Source organism: Lactuca virosa, chromosome 8 (genome assembly GCF_052849685.1).
Source record: "Lactuca virosa cultivar CGN04683 chromosome 8, Lactuca_virosa_CGN04683_v6, whole genome shotgun sequence".
Taxonomy (NCBI): domain Eukaryota; kingdom Viridiplantae; phylum Streptophyta; class Magnoliopsida; order Asterales; family Asteraceae; genus Lactuca; species Lactuca virosa.
Genome location: NC_136433.1, coordinates 243,696,751 through 243,713,192, shown reverse-complemented (window position 1 = coordinate 243,713,192; position 16,442 = coordinate 243,696,751). Strand labels below are relative to the sequence as shown.

Sequence of the window (16,442 nt, the reverse complement as noted above, 5' to 3'; positions counted from 1 at the left end):
GGCAATAAAAAAGCGAAAATGATTTAATAGGACAATATACTTTTAATTTTGTTAGTCATACGTGGTTCACGTCTGAATTAAGAATAACAATAAACTTTTTTCCAGTGTGTTCTTTTGTTTTGGAAATGTAAATTCGAGTTGGAGGAAACAATTACAAATGAATCTTGTTGTTTGTTATGAAGATAGATGAAATCGAAGTCGAAGACATCTTTTGCTTAGAGAAACTAGGACACCAACATTATTTGGCCGATATGTGAATTATGTTACTGATATAAATGAGGGACAAACCATATATGGGAACACCCTGTTAATGATTGTTCAGCTTAACCTGACGTAGCCGGTTATAAAGACCGGATGTATATAAAAAAGAAAAGTCAAATGGTTAAATATAGACAAAAACATTTCACTTTTGTAACAAAATAAAAAATATATTACCCTATTAAGTTATATTAGCAAAAAAAAAAAAAAAAAAAACCATTTTTTTTAAAATCGAACAAAAATCATTTTTTTTTTTAAAATGGAACTAAATACTTAACTTGGGGCTAAAGAAGCTTTACTATATCCCTTGCTAGACTGCTGATCGGTGGATTGATCTAATCCCAGTTTTCAAATCAAGAATTGCAATCGATTTTCCTCCTCTGGTAAATTTAGATTTACGATTGAGCACCAAAAATTCGTTTATTTGTTATTATCGATTCTGTATGGTGTGATTCGACTGCAATTTTACAGGAAAAATGACGCAAGATGTTGAAATGAAAGAACAACAGGTTCCAGCTGCTCCTTCTAACTCGGTTTCATCTACGGTTCCTTCCGTTTTACAGCGTACGAATCTATCTAAATTTGATCTCTATGATTTATTGTTTGATCATATTGTTTATTTATTGATGAATTGATTTCGATTATGTGTTATCGATCGATTGATTTAAAAAAAAAATACGTGTATACGCTCTAGGAACGAACGCAAGCTTTGTTTATTATATATTGTTTCGAATTGAGAATTCGAATATGTTAATCACGTGAAATTGGCTCTCAGATTTGAAAGAAATTGCGGCACTGATCGAGACGGGAGCTTATTCTCGTGAAGTTCGTCGCATTTTGAGAGCTATTAGGCTTACAATTGCGTTGAGGAGGAAGTTAAATGCTTCTGTGATTTCATCGTTTCTTAGTTTTACTCTTGCATCTGGATCCGAAGCACACTCTCGTTTAGTTTCATATCTTCCAAAGGTAGGTTATTTTTGGGTTTTATATATCTTAATTTCCACCAAATTTCAATCTGTTTAGCCATATATTCTTGCGTTAATGAAGTACCAGATATGGAAAGAGCAAGATGATTGTCTATATGTAGAATATAGACATATTCAAACATTATACAGCTGAACAGATAGCTTTCCCACTTCATTTGTTGATAACATTTTTCAATGGAAATGAAGCCTCAAGTAGCCTTAAGTTTAATATGACCAAATACTTTCTAAGTTTAGTATAAGGACAAAGGAGAATCTAGGATCTTGAATCTTAGATTAAGTAATTGCTTTACATGTTTTTATGTTTTGTAAAGGAGGATGAACATGATATGGAAGTTGACACTGCATCTTCTGGAAGTCAAGCTACTGTAAAGCACTCTCATGAGATTGAGATCTACTGCTACTTGCTTGTTCTGATATTCTTGATCGATCAGAAAAAATACAATGAGGTGAACATGATTGGTTAGATTACTTTATGTTGCATCATCTCACCTTTTTATTTATTTATTTATTTTATCTCTTATTCAGGCTAAGTCTTGTTCATCAGCAAGCATTGCCCGTTTGAAAAACTTGAACAGAAGAACAGTTGATGTTCTGGCATCCAGACTTTACTTCTATTACTCTCTTAGTTATGAACTTACCGAAAGTCTCTCTGAAATTCGTGGGTGGGTGAAAAAAAGTTTTTTTTGTGTCTACATATATTTAAGTTATTGTTGATTGTTTATTCTTTGGATGAAGGAAAACAATCCTGTTTATTTGACTTTCGGAAAGGACTTAATAAAGAAAGTTAGAGAAAAAAGATGCTTTCCTCATTTTAGTCCTAACTTTTTACATTTTTCCCCAAATATACTGTCCTTTCTCAAATCTTTTTTTAAATGTCATTTGTCTATCCAGATACCACTTTATTTAGACAAAAAACTAATTGGAAAAAAAAAATGAATCAGGATCAACTAGTTTGTGATGAATTATTCTTTTCCATTACATGCAGTAATCTTCTTGCTTTGCACCGGGTTGCAACATTGCGTCATGATGAGTTGGGGCAGGTTTGTTTCTTAATTTTTTTTTATAATTGGGGTAGTTATCATCATCATCGTCGTCATCATCATCATCATCATCATTGTTATAATGATTATTATTCTTATCATCATGATAACTATTATTATGATCATTATTGCTGGTGATTTTATGAATTTTGAAACGTGTGATGTGCAGGAAACACTTTTGAACCTGCTACTTCGCAATTATCTCCATTACAATTTATATGATCAAGCTGAGAAGCTGAGATCAAAGGCACCACGTTTTGAAGCTCATTCAAATCAGCAGGTAATTAATTTCTTCATTTCATCATTCATCAATTTGTTTTTACAAAATTGGTAGGATGCTACTCATTTCAGGGGCCATAAATTTCTTAGTTTCTTTCTTTTTCAAATTTCCAACAATTTTCATTTTCCACAACCTCCAATGCTCTTGTTTAACTGTTTCCTATTTTTTTTTTACAGTTTTGTCGTTACCTTTTTTACCTGGGTAAAATTAGAACGATTCAACTAGAATACACAGATGCAAAAGAATCTCTTCTCCAAGCTGCCCGAAAAGCCCCTGTAGCTGCCCTTGGTTTCCGGGTCCAATGCAACAAGTGGGCCATCATTGTTCGTCTACTTCTTGGAGAGATCCCTGAACGAACTGTTTTTATGCAAAAAGGCATGGAGAATGCATTGAAGCCTTACTTTGACCTCACAAATGTAAGTTCACTTCACTTTAACAAACCCCAGTTCAGTTGTAAGTTGTAACTAACTAATAACTAACTAACAAACTCAATTCTGACTTTTGACTTTGACTTTGACTATCTTGACCTGTAGGCAGTTAGAATCGGAGATTTGGATCTCTTCAAAACTGTGGCTGAGAAATTCTCAACAACTTTCACCTCCGACCGAACCAACAACTTAATCGTGAGACTCCGCCACAATGTCATAAGAACCGGGCTCCGCAACATCAGCATCTCATACTCGCGTATCTCCCTTGCTGACGTGGCAACCAAGCTCCGTTTGGACTCCCCAAACCCAATTGCAGATGCTGAGAGCATCGTATCAAAAGCCATCCGTGATGGTGCCATTGATGCCATGTTGGATCATGCAAACGGATGGATGGTTTCTAAGGAAACGGGTGATATTTACTCGACAAATGAACCTCAGATGGCTTTTAATTCTAGAATTGCTTTTTGTTTGAATATGCATAATGAGGCTGTACGTGCCCTTCGGTTTCCGCCTAATTCGCATAAGGAGAAGGAAAGTGCGGAGAAGAGGAGGGAGAGACAACAGCAAGAGCAAGAACTTGCACAATGTATAGCCGAGGAAGATGATGATGAATTTTGATACTTTTGTTTCTTATTAAAGCATTGTACTTTGGAAAATGTATCGGTTACAATAATTTAATTTTTTTTTCTATTAGAACGTTGTATTTTGAAAAATCTACAAGATTATAGCAATGAAAATTGCTTTGTGTTTGGTTGGCATTATTTGATGGATTTTTTTGAAGTACATTGTTATATAGGAAGAAGTAAAAGCAGAGGATGTTACAATGAAAACAGTTGATAACTGGAAGTATGTTGCATCTCGATTGTAAATTGTTGTTTGATGTGAGATCATCTTTTGTAATAAATGCAAGAAATAGAAAGTACTTTTATTTGTTTGTTTATCATAGTATTCTACTTTAATTTCTTTCTATTACTATCTTGTACTTTTATTTGTTTCTTAACAAGGCATTATATTTTAAAAAATATATATGGTTACAACGTTTGTAGTTATAATACATACCTAATTATAATTTTTTGAATAAACATCATAAATGGTCCCTGTGGTTACCCAAAATCTGAAGTTTAGTCCCCGTGGTTTAAAAACCTCATAGATGGTCCCTGTGTTTTCAAAACTTTTGACAATTGGTCCTTATTGCTAACTCTGTTAAGTTTGTCCGTTAACTAAAGAGCATTTTCGTTTTTTCACTACCACAGGGACCATTTATGATGTTTTCTTATATTTTTTTTTTAAAAAAAGAAAAAACTAAATATAATTATTTTATATGTAAAAGCTCTCTCTCTCTCTCTCTCTCTCTCTCTCTCTCTCTCTCTCTCTCTCTCTCTCTCTCTCTCTCTCTCTCTCTCTCTCTCTCTCTCTCTCTCTCTCTCTCTCTCTCGTGTCAATGCTCCTTTAAACCATAATCACCATAGTGAAATTTGACCCTCATATCACAATTGTCGAGTAATCGTCCTACCCAAGACCTAGGTTCTGATCTATGGTAAATCAATCTACCCTTCATCGCTCTCCCTGTTTCCGACCATCGATCCAGCCCATGTTCACCACCTTTCTCCATGTTTTCATCGACTCCAGTTCGCAAAAATCAAAGCTGAAAACCACAGGATAGTTCAACCTCAAGACACTTCCAATTCTAATTATATGAGTGTCTATAGTGTAGAAAATGAATATGTTCTTCCTTCCTTCCTTTTTTTTTCCTGTTTTTGGGTTGGGTAAAAACCCTCAATTTGTTACATCTATAAACGCATGGAGTGAACTCCAGGGAAGATATAATATTTCAGAATCTTAATTGGGTAGAATTTAGGGTTTGGCATTTAGAATCGAAGCTCCTTAACTGATGTTGATGTGTTAATGCTACAAGCTATCGCATTTGAAATCCCTAACTATTGAAGAAGGAAGAAGAACTGAAACAAAGGAGCAACCATCGACTATTGCAACTTGGGGGTTGTTCCAACAACTTCCTTGGCAGTTCCCTTTTTCTGGTTCGACAACAAAACACGAAGGGAAAGAAGGGAGTGGGTTTTTCGATTCTCTGTCGATCGGAGAAGAAGAAATGAACGAGGGCAGAAAATAGTTCAGAGGTGATTGGGTGGTGTTTCTCGACAATCAAATGTGTGTTAGCAACTCTGGTTAACAAGAGGAAGAAGATGAGAACAAGGGTTGTTGCCCCTTTTGATATTGCCGGAATCAGCAACCACTCCGGTGGTTTCTTTGACAGCAATCAAGAAAAAAAGGAAGAGAGAGAGAGAGAGAGAGAAATAAAGAGAGAAAGAGAGAGAGACGAACTCTGTGCACAATATTTCATTTTTTAAAAAATAAAAGAAAACATCATAAATGGTCCCTCTGGTAGTGAAATGACGATAATACCCTTCAGTTAACAGACAAAACTTAACAGAGTTAGCAATAAAGACCAATCGTCAAAAGTTTTGAAAACATAGGGACCATCTATGAGGTTTTTAAACCACGGAGACTAAACTTCAGATTTTGGGTAACCACAAGGACCATTTATGATGTTTTTTTCTAATTTTTTTCTATTTGATTGATATTTTTATATTTTCAAGACTTAATTGCAAAAATGGTCCCTGTGGTATGCATTTTTTTGGGGTTTTGGTCCAAACCACGAGTTTTTTGGTTTTGTGGTCCTTTTGGACTGGTTTGTTTGTGAGAATGGTCCCTGTACTTAACACCCGTTAAAAAGAATCCGTTAACCCCCTCATGTGCCTTGCACGTGAGGGTATTTCTGTCTTTTTACTTATAGAGACCATTTTTGCATACGGAAAAAGAAAACCTTCTTTATATATCATTTCCTATTCCCAGCTTCTTCCCCAACGAATCTTCTTCCCCAACGAATCTTCTTCCCCAACGTTCTTAACTGTTCTTCCCTAACGGCTATTTTCTTCCATTTCTCATTCCTGACCTGCAATCGAACAATGGTGGTTTGTTTTTGTGGAAAGCTCGCTTTGGTGAAAACGTCTTGGACACCACTGAATCCCGGAAGGAGGTTTTATGCTTGCCCTACTAAGGATTCTGTTTGTGGATTTATCGGGTGGGTTGACTCGCCTATGTGTGCTAGGAGTAAAACCATCATACCTGGTATTCTAAGAAACATAAATACGTTGGAGGAAAGATGTAATGGGTTGGTAAGAAGTATCAACATGTTACAGGAACAGTGCAATGGACTTTTGAGCAGGAACCACATGTTGGAGGCAAGGTGTGATGCATTGAAGGGTGAAGGTTTCAAGCTGAAGATGTATTTATGTGCAAGCTGGTTTATGTTTGTGATTGTTATCTTTAGTATTTGGTCTATGTAAGGGATAGAGTTAGAAAAATGTGGGGGGTTTTTGTTGATCAAGTGATGCATTGTAAAAATGGTATAATTTTGTTGTAAGTTGACTTCATCATGTTTGTAATGAATTCCAATGTTGTTAATGATATAAATGATATTCAAGTGTGAAAATGTGTTCAAAATGTGTATCAATTGTCAAATATAAGCACATAAATAGAACCAAAATGTAACAAAAGTACATTACCAAAATACATGTCATAAATTGACCAAAATGCACATTTCATTAACCACATGAGTGGAACCAAAAACCATTACCAAATTAAGCATACAAGTGTCTGTGCACCATACATAACCACATCATCAAACCATAACTAAAGTTTTCAAAAACAAATAGTTTTTAACAACAAGCAACTAAATAGTCATTGCACCACAACAAACAACCAAAATCACTTCTTGGATTGATTCCCACCTTGCCCTTTACAGGTCCTAGAGTTGTGTCCCTTATTCTTGCATTTGCTACAAGTAACACTGATATGCTTCCTTGATAGCTTCTGCACTCCATCATTTGTTGTCCCTTGGGAATCTTCTCCTTGCATCTCATTGACTCCATCACCTTGACTTGCCTTCTGCCTTTTGCTTAACCTTTCATGTCACACCCCAAAACCGGAACGGCGAAAACGTTCTGGGGTGGAGGACGTCATGTTTAGTATCACAAGACATGCATCATAGTAAGCAAAGTAATAAAAAACCATTTCATTCAAAAGAAAGTGTTTACAAAGTATGATTCACATAATATAGAATACATAGCAAATAACAAAAAAACATGAAGCTATACTGCTCCATCTTCTGAATCCCAGTGCGCAAACCTGTCTACTGGTCCCCTGAGAATACAAGTTATTTTGAAAGCGTAGATCAACATTTAAGCTGGTGAGTTCATAAAATTTAAGTGATGTAAGTGGTAGTAAGAAAGTTGTAGGAAGTTGTAGTAAGTGATAGTAAGTTATGTTTAGAAAAGTTTGCCGGTTCCTCTAGAAAATCCTATGTTTCCTGCTTTGATGAAAGATAAGTAAAATTGACTCCACAGTCCTTTCTATGAGTATTAAATGAATACAAGTTATATAAAACTCAGAGTAAACAAACAATCGGTTGTGTGTATCTGCCCTAAGCCCACAACCAAACAAGGAACAGGAAATGAGGCGGAAGGCACACATCCCATTGTTTGTTAGATCATCGTTGTATATAACCCTGGCGTACTCACATGGTACTCACGGAGTTAACTGTAATAGTTCCTTTATGTTTAATGAAAGATTCTTTAAGAAAACCCTTATTTCTTATAGTAAAAATGGTAACCATAGTAGTTCCTTCTATAATCACTTAGTTTAAACTGGCTATATATAATCTAATATCGAGTAGATAGTTAATTGTGTGAATCTGCCCTAAGCGCACAACCAAACAAGGAACAGGGAATGAGGCGGAAGACACACATCCAACTACCTATCGGATATTAATTATATATAACCCTGATGTATAAACTAAGGTATTATAAAATTAACCACCTAAGGTCTTTTAAGTTATACTGGTTTAATAAAAATGGATTAAACCCTTTACTGGTAAGTTTTTAGTTTTGTATACCAAAAGTTCTTTATTTGAAATGTATGATTTGTACTAGAAAACGGTGCATTGAATTAGTGTCCTATGACCTGGCCCATACCTGGTACCCCTTATGATTACTTAGGGTATACGGAAATACACACATACATATATATATATATATATATATATATATATATATATATATATATATATATATATATATATATATATATATATATATATATATATATATATATATATATATATATCTAAGATCGGATAGATAGTAGGCTGGGTGTATCTGCTCTAAGCCCACAACCAAACAAGGAACATGAAATGAAGCGGAAAGCACACATCCTACTACCTGTCGGATCCGATTAATATATATCCCTGAATGCATACACTAAGGAATCATAAAGTTAGCATTATAGGCCCCCTTCTACTGAATGTACTAGACTCGACTGTTCTGTGTGTCGGTTGTAAAATGTAAGTTTTCCCTAGTTTATAACTATCTTGACTCGAAAATAGTTTGTATTAACTTTCAAGTGGAACTGTCACAATATGAAAGTATTTGGAAAATATAAGTACACAGTTGTCTTTTGAATTGACATCCTGACGTACCGATTACCTTAAAACATGTTTGTTTTATTAAGGTCATAACGTGATGAATAGAACCCATACTATACGCTCTCCCTGCAAGAGATTCTGGGAACCAAACACGACTTCCGAAAACCAGTTGCTAGGCCGTGTAAATTCACATTAAAGTTATTTGATCCGGTATACCCAATATAACTATCACTAATTGCCTAGAACAATGAGTTGGTGATTCATTGGTATTATTAGATCCTGTAGTTGTCCCATGCTATAGCACCTTATTATGTTCGTTCTGTTATAGTATCTTAGTATGTTCTCGTTATAGTATCTTAGTATCTTCTCTTGTTATAGTATCTTAGTATCTCTAGTATCTAGCATCTTAGTATCTTCTAGTTATAGTATGAACTGAACCCCTAAACTATACCCCTTATAGTTTACTAGTAATTTACTTGAACTGTTGTTGAAAAGACTCATTTTTCTACTAAGTTATGCTTGTACTTTAAAAACGGAGTTTTGTTAAACTATAAAGTAACATAACTTTAAAAGAGTTTTTGAAATGTTTTGATTACTTATAAATGACATAAGCAATCCTTTAAAAATGTTTATAACAAACAATTACACAATTATCATTGTGTTCAACTTGTATTCCCCCCCTTAAAACATTTAAAACAATTTAAAAGATTGATTACGGGGTATGAACTCACCTTATGTGGGTGATTCAAACGAATATGCGCGTAAGGATGAGAAGTTCCACGAATGAAGTCCCGAGACTTAACGAGTCCTAAATGACATATAATGACATATATTGACATAAATATAGTGTTTAGAAGCAACCAAATGCAAGGAAACACCTTACGGGACTAGGAAACACTTTGACCAAGTGTTGGAATCACATGTGATTCATTTAAAGGGAGTGTACGGCCACATGAAGGAGTGTGCGGCCATGGGTGTGCGGCCGCACACTCATGGTAATGAGTGCACAAAAACGTTTTCCAAGGGTAGGGAGGCTTGTGGGACAATTTCTCAACTAGTGGTGAAGCTAGAAAGGCACTTTGGAGGCCCTTAAGTACTAAACATAGGGGTGTACGGCCACATTGTCACACCCCAAAACCGGAACGGCGGAATCGTTCGGGGGTGGAGGACGTCATGTTTAGTATCACGAGATGTGTATATGGTAAGCAAGTAATGAACAACCATTTCATTTCGAAATGAAATGGTTGTTCATTACTTGCTTACCATATACATATCTCGTGATACTAAACATGACGTCCTCCACCCCCGAACGATTCCGCCGTTCCGGTTTTGGGGTGTGACAGATTGGTATCAGAGCATTGTTTATAGTGAACTAAGTATATCTACCGATAAAAGATATACAACTATAAATACAATGGGGCTTAAGTGCTCTGGATAATGATATATTTTTAGAGTATAACTATAAGTTATAAAAATATACCTACTTGCTTATACATGTACATAATAGAACTAGTGTCACGAGGAGAACAGAACTAAAAGTATTTAAAGGTTGGGCACTGTCGTCAACCTGAACAGTTATGTAATCATAGCTAGGATCAATATAACCTAATCAACTATATTCATTCGAGATGTGACCGACATGTGTTTGGGAATGATGTGGTGTTGCAACAGTGTTAAAACTTACCTGAACACCAGAACAAGTACATTACGTTAGAATACTATAGGAGTATTTTAGTCCATATAAATAACTTAAGTGATAACCTAAAAAGACCCTTACGGATAAGTCTATAATTTTGCAAGGCATATTCCTAAAGTTTTATATATAATCAAGATCTTATAGACTTAGAATCTGTGGTCTACGCATCGCTATCCATTCCTCTTAAGAGTGTAGTGTTGGAGTAGGATCACTTATTCGAAGGTCTATTTAATCTTCAATTATATACAAACTTGTGTACCTTGTACAATTATAGGAAGACTCTGTAAGGATCACCCCATAAAGTTACCTTAAAGCTCATAGATTCTTTAAGTCACTTTCATTCTCGCACGACAAGTCCAGATAGATGCAACCACTTCCTCAACAGAAGAGTCCAGGAGGAACAAGAACAAGTTCATGAGAAGTTTTCAAAGAGGGATCAACCGGAGTAACCAAAACGCCTTACACGTCACCCTAATAAATATTAATCTAGTTAATTTAATGAGCGAGTGGAAACACTGCTCACATTATATGTTAAGATTATTTTCTTACATGCAGCTGGTAACAGTTATTCAGGAAACAAATATTTATTCGAGGATAGTTATTTCAAATTCATAGAGTTTATTAGGTATAGACTCTTTTATGAATTGTTTCTAGAACCCTGTGGAAGTCAGGACCCAATACACCCAGAACTAGGATAACCTTGTCTTTTCAGCTTTTGGCTTGTGTCCATTGCTTTAGACTTATTCCGTCTCATCTTTGTATTCTTTTAGCAAAGATGCCTCCTCGCAGATCTAACAGACGCACTACTCCGATAACTCCAATACCGCCTCCTTCGCAAATCGATATGGCAGCTATAAACGCTGCAGTGGCTGCGGCTGTGGCAACAGCCATGGCTCAATATCACTCCATCAGTACCAGTGGAGGTGGAACGCCTACTGATTCTACTCGAGGTGAGGTCCTCGTGCGCTCGAGAGAGTTCTCCTACAAGGACTTCACCAATTGCCAGCCATTGTCCTTTAATGGGACTGAAGGAGTCATTGCCCTCATGCAATGGTTCGAGAAAACAGAGTCGATCTTCAAAATCTGTTTATGCCCAGAAGGAAGCAAAGTGAAGTTTGCTGCCTGCACCTTCTCTGGCAAGGCCCTAACATGGTGGAACAGCCATGTTAAGTCACTGACCCTATCAGTGGCTAACTCAATAGGTTGGGAAAACCTAAAAGAGTTAATGCGGGAGGAATACTGCCCGTTAGGCGAAATTCAAAAGCTAGAACAAGAGCTGTGGGATCTCACTATAGTCGGCTCAGACATAGTGACCTACACGGAGGGATTCAGCGAGCTAGCATCTCTATGCCCCGGGATGATTACCTCGGAGAGCAAGAAGATAGAAAGATACATTTGGGGTCTGACTGCTCCGACCCAAGGAAATGTGTTGTATTCTAACCCAGCCACGTTCGATAGTGCTAAACGCCTGGCTCAACGACTCATCGACCATGGAGTCCGCCATGGTGTAAAAGTCCCTATTCCCGAGCCATCGGGGGAAGGGGGCTATAATCAGAAGTCGGGGAACAAGAGGAAGAAGAAGCGAACAACACAAGACACCCCACAAGAGCAACAAGCGAGTACTATGTACGCCGCTACGACGCCTACTGCTTCAGCACCTGCCAGTCGATATGCTGGAAACCTTCCGAAGTGTGGAAAGTGCAACTTTCACCACACCGAAGTATGCCGGGAAATGCAGTGTCTGAACTGCCACAGAAAGAGACACACAGTCCGTTTCTGTAGGGCACCGGCTCAACCGATCTCCCAAGTCCCCGGAACTGAAGGAAACCAAGCCTGTTATGGCTATGGTGAGACTGGACACAAACAGAGGAACTGCCCAATAGCAAAGAACTCAGGAGCGGATGGACGCATTCTGATGATAGCCGTAGGAGAATCTACCCCGGAGTCGTCGACGAGTAGCGGTACGTTTTCGAAATAGTAATTACTTTTAAAATTAATTTATATTCATATAAGATTAAATTGGGGATAACACTTAAAAGTAAATATAAAAACTCACATGTTGAATTAGGTCACAATATTCAAGAGAACTAAAAGATCCCTTAGAGAAGCTATTATGGCTTACCATATACACCAGGGTTGTGCACAACTAAGATGTTGCAAATTTGGAGTGAGTGACTCCGCTTAGGTCCCCATTCCTTAATTGGTTGAGGATTTGAGGCAGAGTTACTCAGTCGACTGCCGTGTTCATCTTAAATATTCATAACTTGTATATGGTAGGCGATTGTAGTGGTACCAAAGAGGATTATGATATAAAGTATCCCCACCAGTTAGTAGAGCACTTTTGTTTGTATGTATGCGCACATAACAGTACGATACGTAGGAGTGTTAACTTCAAAAAGAAAACAGGAAACACGGGAACATTTACAAAGAGTACATTGTCGAACATACTAGGAGTACAATATCGATCATACAAGGGATACATCGTCGTATATCAGACGTTTCTTTCATTTAACCAAAACTTCGTTCAGTAAAGAGTCCGTTGCTTTCATTCGTCATGAGTTAGCGTGGTCCTCACCATACTGAGTTCATATGTTTATATCGCCTCGATCGGCAAGTTCTCGAAACTTTCGTCATTCGTATCGAAAGTCCAACCTAAACCTCGATTTTATCTTTCGTATTCTAAACCCCGAAGTACTCATGCGAATAGTACTTTGTCCTCCAAAGCCTTATCGTCAGATGTCCGCAGACCGTCACGAAATACCACTCGTCCAGCAGACCAAGTTCGAGCACAGAGGCTGAGGACGAATACATCCCACCTATCACTGTTTAGTGTATACGCGAGGGTAGTATATGATTATGATTACGCAGATTTAGTATGTGTGTTTCTGCCCTATCTCCTGTTCCTTGTTTGGTTGTGGACCTGGGGCAGAGTCGTACATCCGACCGTCTTACTAACCCTAATTATATATGACTTGTATACACGAGGTAATGATAGATGGACCAAGTACGAATCCTATCAGGAACAGAAGGGCAAGGTTGCCAAGTCTACGAGTGGGTATTCTGCTAATCAGAGGAGCGCAACCCCAGTAGTAATGCTAAGAAAGCTAATTTCGGGACGAAATTCCATCTAACGGGGGGATGATGTGACAACCCGAAAATTTTTTTGATTTTAAAAGCCCAGTCAATCAACTCAAATGAGTGTCAAACTCATTAGTAATGAGTTCTAGCCTTGTTAAAGGTCTTTCTGAGGAGTTTTAGCCTAGTACACTTAAGGAATAAGTGTTGGATTTTATCTGCTAAGGCCACAGTACAAGATTCAAACCCTAAACTCCATCCTATGGAGTTTACGACCGTAAACATGGAGTTTACGGCCGTAAACTCATGTAGGCCGTAAAGTCCTCCATATAAGTCCATTTCCTTCACTTTTCTTCACTCTTTCACTTTTCCCTCAAGAACACATGAGTTTTCTCTCAAGTATCATCCCGATCTTCATACTTGATCTTCAAAAATCATCTTCAAGTTTCACCAAGAACACCAAGAACACACACTAGTGTTCTTGGCCAATATCAACCATTTCAAGCTTCTAGATCGACTTATTGTGTCTCGGGACTTCATTCGAGGAACTTGTCATCCTTACACTCATACCCGTTTGAATCACCCACATCAGGTGAGTTCATACCCCGTAATGAATCTTTTAACTGTTTTAACTATTTTAAGGGGGGAATACAAGTTGAACACAATGATAATTGTGTAAATGTTTGTTATAAACATCTTTCAAAATGTTACTTATGTCATTTATAAGTTGTCAAAACATTTCAAAACTCTTTTAAAGTTATGTTGCTTTATAGTTATACAAAACTCTGTTTTTAAAGTACAAGCATAACTTAGTAGATAAATGAGTCTTTTCAATAACAGTCCAAGTAGAACATTAGTAAGCTATAATAGGTATAGTTTAGGAGAATGCTATTCATTACTTCTAGTACAATGAAGCACAGAAACAAACAATACCATACAAAACATATAGTGAAGAGAATCAAACAATACCATACATAACATATAGTGAAGAAAATCAAACAATACCATACAGAGAGGACATACAATATACAATACAAAACAAACAAGTTAGGTTGCTATAGCATGAGAACACACATACATGATCTAATTATACCAATGAATCACTAACTCATTGTTTTAAACAAAAGGTGATAGTTATATTGGGTATACATGATCATATACTTTAATGTGAATTACATGGCTTGCAAGAATTTGCAGAGGTCGTGTTTAGTTCCCCTAATCTCCTGACAGGGAGAGCGTATAGTAAGGGTTCTAGCCTTCACATTATAACCGTAATAAAACAAATATGTTTTTAGGTTATTAGTACATCCGCATGTCATTATAAACGACAACTGTGTACTTACACTTCCCTTTCTTTCATAAAGTGACGTTACCACTTGAAAGTCCAACCCAAACTATTTTCGAGTCAAGATAGTTATAAAATAAGGAAAATATATATTCTTACAAACGACAAACGGAACAGTCGAGTCTAGCACATAACAGAAGATGCCTTGGTAGAAGGATATGAGTAAAAGATAGGACCATAATGCTAGTCTTATGATTCCTTAATGTATACATCACATGATATATATACCAATAGGGTCCGACAGGTAATAGGATGTGTGCTCTCCGCTTCATTTCTTGTTCCTTGTTTGGTTGTGGGCTTGGAACAAATTCACCCAATCTATTTTCTACCCGATTCTATATATATGTACGCTTAGTATACATTAAGTCGTCATAAGGGTACCAGGTATGGGTCAGGTTATAGGACACAGAGTCAAAGCACAGCCTTTCTAGTACAAAACTTACTTTCCAAAATCAGTACTTTTGGTATACAAAACTAGAAACTTCCCAGTAAAGGGTTTAATCCATTTTATTAAACGAGTACAATTTAAAAGACCTTAGGTGAGTAACTCTATAATACCTTAGTTTATACACCATGTTTATGTATAAAACTAATACCCAATAGGTAATTGGATGTGTGATTTCAGCCTTACTTCCCGTTCCTCGTTTGGTTGTGGGATTAGGGCAGATTCGCTCAATTAACTTTCTATCCGATATTAGATTATATATAGCAGTATAAACTAATCTATTATAAAAGTAGTCACTATGGTCGCCATTTTATTATAAGAAATAAGGGTTTTCTTAGAGAACTTGTTCATTAGATATAAAGGAAACATTATAACTAACTCCATGAGTAACAAGTGAATACACCAGGGTTATATATATGACGATGATCTAAGAACCAATGGAATGTGTGCTATCCGCCTTAATTTCTGTTCCTTGTTTGGTTGTAAGCTTAGGGCAGATGCGCACAATCGATTGTTTGTTTACTCTGAGTCTTATATAACTTGTACCCACTTAGTACCCATAGAAAGGGTTGTAGTGTCATTTTACTTAAACTTCCATCAAAGTAGGAAATATATGATTTTCTAGAGGAACAGGCGAACTTTTCAAAACAGAACTTACAACTTACAACATGTTACATCTACATTCTTAACAACACTTTACAACTTACTTACAACACTAAACTCTTATGAACTCACCAGCTTAATTGCTGATCAACTCTTTCAAATAACTTGTATTCTCAGGAGACTATTAGACAGGTGCTCGTGCTGGGAATTCAGAAGATGGAGCATTATAGCTTCGAGTCTTGTTTTGTTATTTGTTTATGAATTCTATGTTTTGTGAACACACACATTGTAAACACTTCTTTCGAAATGAAATGGTTGTTCATTACTTGCTTACCATATACATATGTCGTGATACTAAACATGACGTCCTCCACCCCCGAACAATTCCGCCGTTCTGGTTTTGGGGTGTGACACACATGGAGTGTGTGCGGCCGCACACTCCTTGATGATCATGGTTTGGACGTTTTCTAAGGGTCATATCTAGTAAGTAACAAGCTTAGGGGATGGTACTTACAATATGGAAGCCTTTAGGGGTGTTTTGAGGGGTGTACGGCCACACCTGGGTGTGCGGCCGCACACACCATATGTTCTTGAGTTCTGGACATTTCTAAGGTGTTAAACTAGTGTTCTAAACAAGATTCAAGAATTGGGAAAGAGTACTTACGATCCGGAGGCTCGAGAAGGCTCAAAATCACCAAGAACAAGTGTGTGTTCTTGGTGAAATGGTTGAAGATTTGAAGATCTAGTCAAAACATGATTTCCAATGGATGAAATCAAAGGATGTTA

General features: G+C 36.8%; 1 protein-coding gene across 1 annotated transcript; it reads left to right on the top strand.

The window, feature by feature from the left end:
- Window positions 1–511: 511 nt before the first annotated feature.
- LOC145132548 (putative 26S proteasome non-ATPase regulatory subunit 3) lies at window positions 512–3,753 on the top strand. Its single transcript, XM_079067367.1, has 9 exons — window positions 512–641; window positions 730–822; window positions 1,034–1,224; window positions 1,556–1,690; window positions 1,770–1,906; window positions 2,230–2,284; window positions 2,454–2,564; window positions 2,741–2,980; window positions 3,098–3,753. The coding sequence occupies exons 2-9, from the start codon at window positions 735–737 to the stop codon at window positions 3,608–3,610; spliced, it is 1,470 nt and encodes a 489-aa protein (XP_078923493.1). The 5' UTR covers window positions 512–641; window positions 730–734; the 3' UTR covers window positions 3,611–3,753.
- The last annotated feature ends 12,689 nt before the right edge of the window (window positions 3,754–16,442 follow it).

Bases quoted from the DNA above. Each gene is read 5' to 3' on its own strand.
- LOC145132548 (XM_079067367.1), top strand. From the start codon at position 735: ATGACGCAAGATGTTGAAATGAAAGAACAACAGGTTCCAGCTGCTCCT. The intron at 1,225-1,555 runs GTAGGTTATTTT...TGTTTTGTAAAG, and splicing joins TAGTTTCATATCTTCCAAAG to GAGGATGAACATGATATGGA. The intron at 1,907-2,229 runs GTGGGTGAAAAA...CATTACATGCAG, and splicing joins AGTCTCTCTGAAATTCGTGG to TAATCTTCTTGCTTTGCACC.